Here is a 6,937-nt window from a genome sequence, read left to right on the forward strand (position 1 = left end):
AAGGGGGAGACTATGGTTAGAACTGGCAGTGTAGTAGAAATAGCAAAAACAAAACAAAAACAAAAACAAACAAACAAACAAACAAAAAAACCCGTATGATTGAAGTAGGAGCAGCGTGGATGATGACAAGCAAAGGTGGCTGTGGACAGATTTACAATGACCAGCCGCGTGGGTGAATAGAGGCAGACCCTCTCTGCCCACCCCCCAAACTCCAGGTAAAGAATCTTCCACCATCATCTTTATTTCCCTCAACAACCCAATCATCCCTGCTGCCAATTTAATCTGACTCTAGCAATGCGAGGTTAGCGGGAAGTCTGCATCTTCATTTCTTCGCTTCTCTTCTTTTGTTTTAGATTACTGAAACTCTTTAAAAGACAATAAACTGGCTCAAATGCTTGAGTATGTGGTTTATTCCTATGCTGTTGGGGCTCTTTTGGTGTTCTCTCTAAAAGGCAGGTTGTTAAACGACAGCGAAAATTCATTTTTCAGACTTTTAAGAAGACAGAACACAGCAAGCAGCTTTTGCAGGGGAGAGGTATAAATGGGGGCCCAGAAACCTGCTAGGAACCGAACCCAGTGGACTCCGCGCTCCCTGTTTGGCCAGGAGCATTCAGCACCGCGGACAGATCCCCGCCCCGCCCCGAGCCCACCCCACCCTCCCCTCTGCCTCCGCAGCTTTGCTATTGGTTCTCCCGGCTCCCCTCTCCAAGCTGCCAATTCTTCAACACACAGAACCAACCTCCCCCCCCGTGCTGGAGAGGCAGGAAGACAAGCACCGGGGATAGCCCAGGTCCGCAGAGCAGCCGAGCTCTGAGCCCGGGCTGCAGGTGCGTCCTTTTGACTAGGCCCAGCACGAAGCTGTCTGCTTGCTTCCTACACTTTGTCCCGGCCGGCCGTCGCCCTGTGACAGGCGCTCCGCAAGATGAATCTCAACTTCACCTCCCCTCTCCATCCGGCATCTTCTCAAAGGCCCACGTCGTTTTTCATCGAGGACATTCTGCTACACAAGCCCAAGCCGCTGAGGGAGGTGGCCCCTGACCACTTCGCCAGCTCTCTGGCCTCTAGGGTGCCTTTGCTAGACTATGGCTACCCCCTAATGCCCACACCCACCCTCCTCACCCCTCATGCCCATCACCCTCTGCATAAGGGGGATCACCACCATCCTTATTTCCTGACCACCTCAGGTAAGTAAAAGAGGCCTCCAAGAGTAGGGAAAGGGAGAGTGGGCCCCCCTTTATTTTCCACACAGCCGCTAGAGCAGAGACCAGATCTGACAGGGTGGGTTTCCTTCTCCTGTAGCAGTAGAAGGATGGGGACGTGTCTGAGAGCTCCCTTGAGGCGCGCCAGCTGAGGAGAACAATTTGTGATCACTTCACAGTTTTGTTTTTATAACGGAATGGGGATTGTGTCTGGCCCGAGCAGAGACGAGATCTTATTCCTGACATCTTATTCCTGCTCTTCCCGGCCACTTTGGTTCATCTCTCAACCCCGCTTCTTAACTTCCTCCATCTCAGAAGGAGGTCCTCAATTATCTTGTCCCAGGGAAATCGCACTGAACTTTCCAGTGCGGAAAATGGGAAGGCTTCACTGGCCAGCTCTCTTTCCGCTAGGTTGGGTCAGGAACTCTTGCAGGAGACCTAGAATTGAGGGGGATTTGGGGGGTAGTCTGATGAAAGACCATGTAGACTGGCAGGAAGGGTTTGGACAGGAACAGACTTCCAGCGGTCAACATTTAATTCATAGTTCGTCTGCTTGTCTTCCTTCTTCTGGCCCAGTTGCTGGAGTCTCTGGAACCAGGTGATGAAGTATTTCAAATTTATTGTTTGGCAAGGAGTGGGGATTAGTAAAGTAAGACCGGGCCTGGAAATGCTGCGACATAATCTGGATTTTGTTGGGCTGTTTGCGTTTCTCTCAGGTGGGACCCACATTTTCTTCCCTAGCATTTTCGTTCCAGCGACTTAGGAAAATTCTTCTAGTCCGGTTGCTGAGTACAATAGTAAACCGGTTCCGGTGTGAGCGGAGGAAAGGAGCAGGCAGTGTGTGAAATACAGGCGCTGGAATCCAGGGGGTGGGGTGGGGGGGTGCTGAAAGTCAATAGTGGTAGAAGCCACTCTCAAGCGTTAGGCTAGAGAGGAGATTTTAGGGCTCCCGTGGAGGTCAGCACTGCTCCCTGGCTTCGCCACACGGCCGAGGAAGGACTCTTCTCCGGAGACTGGTGTTGGCTAAAATCGGTGGCGCTGGAAAGAGCTTGATTTTCATTTTTCTTTCCCGGGGACTGGAAGATACGGGTGTCTGAGGCCTGTATGCTTGGGGCGCCTAAAGCACCAAGTAAAGCCGGGAGGGTCGCCAAATGGAAGCATTCCTCCCCTGCATGCCAGGACCCTGCTACTAATAAGGAAACGTCAGAGGCTAGCGCCGCGGTTTCTCCTGATGAGCGGGTTTTTTTTTTTTTGCAGCATTTAGTTTGGTTGCCGGAAGGGTGAGGGAGCCCCGGGGAAAGGGCTTTGCAGAGCTGAGAAGGCGAAGGCGAATCTACCCCATGGCACTCGGCGTTGGCAGGGGTCTGGAGGGCTGAGGGTGGACAGCTCCGGCACCTTCGGACTTTTTACAAGAAAACTTTTCAAGGCCCAACCGATCCCTGGGAGTGGGCGCAGGCTGGAGGAAGTCTTCCCAGGAAGATGATTTTTCTAAAAAAAAAAAAAAAAAAAAAAAAGCCATCTGGATCATTGCTCTATTTTTCTTTTCTGTTTTACTCGCCGTTTATTATTTGTATTTCTGGATGGCCTTCGAGGATAAAGCTCTCCAAGCGCTATTTTGCCGTCCCCTTTCCCGCTGTCCTAGGGTTACGGGGAGATGGGCTCCAGGAGCTTTGGGGCAGGCCGAGGCCGGGTGTTCCTGAACGCTGGGCACGGGGGCGGAGTGGAGCGGGGAGGCTGGAGGTTGCTCGGACCGGGTTCTGTGCGTCAGGCTGCTCTTGTCTCTGTAGGGGTGCCGGTCCCGGCGCTGTTCCCGCACCCGCAGCACGCCGAGCTGCCGGGCAAGCACTGCCGCCGCCGCAAGGCCCGCACGGTGTTTTCTGACTCGCAGCTCTCCGGCCTCGAGAAGAGGTTCGAAATCCAGCGTTACCTGTCGACCCCAGAGCGCGTGGAGCTGGCCACGGCCCTCAGCCTCTCCGAGACTCAGGTGGGCAGCAGGTCCCGGGTTCTGCGTCTCGCCCACCTCCCTTCCCTTCTCAACTCCGAGCAGTTAGCTCCAGGTCCACCGAGTAAAAATGATCCTCTCTCCTCGCCTCCCGGGCTCCCGTCCAGCAACTAAGGAATTTATACCCAATTTTCACATTAGATTTATCTACTGGGGATGGGGGGGCACTTCGAATGATTCGCTGTCCCCTCCAAGTTAACGATTCTTTCTGTTCCTCCTCTGCCCTTCCACCTAAGGGTGCGACGAGCCGGGTTAGAGGGGTTCTCGCTTGGGGAGAAGCTTAAACCGTTTTTGTTTGGTTGGTTTTGTTTGAAAGAGGCTTTCACTGTGTAGCCCAGGCTGGCCCAGAACCTAATCTTCCTCCTCAGCCTCCGCGTGCGGATAGACAGCCAGTTTAGGCCGTGGCTTTGTGCTCCTCTCACCCCTCCCCACCGTCCTCAGGGTCACTCCCAGCAGCAAGCCTTCACAGGCACCCCAGGGCTCGCCCTCACTGCAGTTTAAGCCTCCCTTACGTTTTTACTCTCTTGCCCTCGACTCCTTCCTTCATCCCCTCTCAGGGTCGTGCTGTGAAATCATTAGCCATCCCGGGCGGAGACTAACAGGCCCTCCAAAGAAAACCCCACTCACTTCATTCCAGGCTTGTTTTCCAACAGGACTCGTGATGTAGGGGCCTCTATCACAGGGTCATAAACGGAGTGTAAAGGGGACCCTGTGCGCACGGCGCTCACCCTTATTAATTACCACCCACGCCACTGATCTTCATTACTATTCGGAGGAAATCGCTCTTAGAATCCAGACTAAAAGGATAACGCGTGAGTTATCCAACGCGCGAGGCGGCCTTGGCGATACGACCCAGTTCAATTCAGTAGACAGGGATTTTTTCCTCCCCCTTCTCCTCCCTACGCTCCAACAATCGCCCAGACCTTAGTTCCGTCACCATTCGGGAACGACAATGATTTTGTCTGTCTCCCCCGAAACCAGGTGAAAACGTGGTTCCAGAACCGGCGGATGAAGCACAAAAAACAGCTGAGGAAAAGCCAGGACGAACCCAAAGCCGCCGACGGGCCGGAGAGCCCCGAGGGCAGCCCGCGCGTCCCCGAGGCCGCCACCGCCGATGCTCGGCTGAGCCTGCCCGCCGGCGCCTTCGTGCTCGCCGAACCCGAGGACGAGGTGGACATTGGGGAGGAAGGCGAGCTCAGCTCGGGGCCGCACGTGCTCTGAGTGGCTGGGCGGGGGCGGGGGGGGGGGGGGGGGACCCGGGGGACCCGGGGGGAGGAGGCCGCGGAGCCAGACGCCGTCCCTACCGGGCGGGGAGGCTCTCCGAGAGACTGTAGACTCGGTGCCAGCGGCCCGGGGCCGGCAGAAAGACAGACGGACGCTGGGACTCGCCTCCAGGCCTCTTCCCCGTTCCCGCCGCGTCCCCGTCGGCGGGGACCGTCAGGGCGGTCGCTGGTCCCCGCGCCCTGCGTCCTCAGCGCTCGGGACCCGTCCCGCGCCTCTACCCAAACGGGCGCCCGGGCCGGCAGCTGCACAATCCGACGGGGCGGCCCCACCCCCCCCCCCGGGGGTGCCAAGGCAGAACCCCCCCCCCCCCCCCCCCCCGGGCCCCCTCCCCCCCCCCCCCCCGCCAGCTCTGCCGCCTTGTCCCCGCGGCCTCTCCACTCAGACGGTCGCTGTCCCTCAAGCAGCTCGGCGGATCGCAGAGAAAGGGACCAGGTTGCCTGGGGCCACGCGGGGGATCCAGGCGGAGCCCACCCCGGACTCTTGAAACCTCCAGGGTCCCGACAGGGCCGTCGGCCCTGAGAGTCACTGCGTCTGCTCGCCCCTCTCCCCGGACCCCACATCTCTCCTTAGGTGAACCCCTTCTACGGACTGCGCTTCCATCCTCTGGGGTCCCAGTGGTCCTGGGTGTGCTGGATGCCCCCCTCCCCCCTCCCGGAGCTACCAGCACTGGTGGCCCGGGGGACTCCCACGATCCTCCTCCCCACAGAACCGTGGGCGGAGAATAATGCACAGCACAGTTTCTGCTTCTCGAACTTGTTGCACTGTCGACCCTTCCACCCCAGAGGCTACAGAGATTTTAAAAAGCGATGGTTCACGGACGCACTCACTCACTCACTCCGTGCAGCGTTTTAGCAAGGCTTAGGCTCGCCACAGACGCACTTAGTCGCCTCCCGAGTTAAGGCAAAAACAAAACAAAACAAAAAAGGGTTGTGGGAGCGCACCTGTTGGGGGTGGGGGACATTGAAGCTGTCACTCTCCTCCTTTGCCCCTGGGAGGTCTTCTCTTCTCCTCCCAGGTCTGCAGTCTCGTTAGGTAATAAAGGACTTGTGGGGCAAAAATGGGAAGGAGCTTGGCTTCCCGGGAATCGTTTGTTGTCGCGTCCCGCTGCTAGTACGTCGCCTGCCTCGGCCCAGACAGTTTCTTATCCAATGAACTTGGCTAATGACCTTAACAGATTCTCCCTGACCTCGACTCTCCTGTTTTCAATCGCTTGATTAACGAAGATGAATGAATCTCACGCACGAGAAAAAGGTCACCGCAAACTGTATTTTGTCCCTGCAAAACGCCGAAGGGAACCGGGCCTTTGGTATTTGGCATGTGTAACTATGCTAATGAACTATGTGGGGACAGTTAGTGGACACAGAAGAGGTAGGGTGTGGGGTGGGGAGGAGGCTTCGGTTTCCAATCTGCCTTGGAGTCTGGCTGTCTTTAGATCACTGAGCCCGGGAAGAGTGAAATGAAGTGACCTTAGCGGGAGCATCTCCTCCCCCGCCCCCCATCCTCCAGCAGAGATAAATAATTACAAAGACTGCAATGAAGTGAGTTTGGGTTGCTTAATCTTTTCTTTTCTTTTTTTTCCCAAACGAGGGCATGAATTTTCAAGATTCCTCTGGGTGAAAGTTCTGAGACTCTGAATGTAGGAAATGATGCAGAAGGCAAGCTTTACCCAGTCTGCAGCATTTAGGAGGCAAAACCACCACTTTCAAAACAGAAGCACTGTGTAGCCTTTGGACTTAATAGTCAAAGAGGCTGTGAGCCACAGATCAGGAAATGGAGGCTTCACAAAGGTGACAAACTTATCCATGAAATCCGGGCTAGTTAACAGCCGAAGATGGATACAGAGAGACCTCTTTTGCCTCTGCTCCCTTCTTTTTGTTTGCTCTTCCCCTTTGTTTGTTTACTGGCTTTATTAGAACAATACCCTTATTTCTTTAGTTTGTGTATTATGGCCAATGATGCAAATCCAGGCTGAGGTTTCTCTTCTTCTGTTCAGATAATGACAGTATAATTTTTTTTCTCAAATCCAGAGTCTTTCCATCAAGTCTTCTACTTCCAAACCATACCTCCAGCCTCACAGAACCTTTTTTAAGGAAGTAGTTTATAGAAAATGCTTCACAATAACACACACCAGAACAAACAAAAAAAAATAAACAAAAAATCCATGCGTTAAAAGAGTATGATTTATTAATAAGAGAAAGATACTCCCTCATAACAACATGGAGCCAAGAGCCAAGGGGAAAAACTCAAATTGTTCTAGTCCTAGGACTAGAGAGAGAGAGTTTAAATTAGAAGGTGAACACAAAGTCAAAAGCACTGGGAGTTTATCTCTTGTGCCTTCAGAAGATGCTAGGGACTTACTCTACAAGGATTGGAGTGGTGGTATTTCATGAGCTTTTGTCTTGAAGAAGCAGGTAAACAGAAAAGCTTCTAGCTTACTAATGGCTCTTTTTGG

General features: G+C 54.2%; 1 protein-coding gene across 1 annotated transcript; it reads left to right on the top strand.

Moving 5' to 3' along the window:
* Window positions 1-767: 767 nt before the first annotated feature.
* Bsx (brain specific homeobox) lies at window positions 768-4,426 on the top strand. The gene is made up of 3 exons (XM_055622269.1): window positions 768-1,184; window positions 2,987-3,183; window positions 4,183-4,426. Exons 1-3 carry the CDS (start codon window positions 923-925, stop codon window positions 4,420-4,422), a joined length of 699 nt encoding a protein of 232 aa, XP_055478244.1. The 5' UTR covers window positions 768-922; the 3' UTR covers window positions 4,423-4,426.
* The last annotated feature ends 2,511 nt before the right edge of the window (window positions 4,427-6,937 follow it).

The sequence above is a fragment of the Psammomys obesus genome, unplaced genomic scaffold, assembly GCF_907164565.1.
Source record: "Psammomys obesus unplaced genomic scaffold, mPsaObe1.curated_primary_1811, whole genome shotgun sequence".
Classification (NCBI taxonomy): domain Eukaryota; kingdom Metazoa; phylum Chordata; class Mammalia; order Rodentia; family Muridae; genus Psammomys; species Psammomys obesus.

Coding starts and splice junctions, on each gene's coding strand:
- Bsx (XM_055622269.1), top strand. CDS start 923: ATGAATCTCAACTTCACCTCCCCTCTCCATCCGGCATCTTCTCAAAGG. Junction 1,185..2,986: donor TTATTTCCTGACCACCTCAG/GTAAGTAAAAGA, acceptor TTGTCTCTGTAG/GGGTGCCGGTCCCGGCGCTG. Junction 3,184..4,182: donor TCAGCCTCTCCGAGACTCAG/GTGGGCAGCAGG, acceptor CCCCGAAACCAG/GTGAAAACGTGGTTCCAGAA.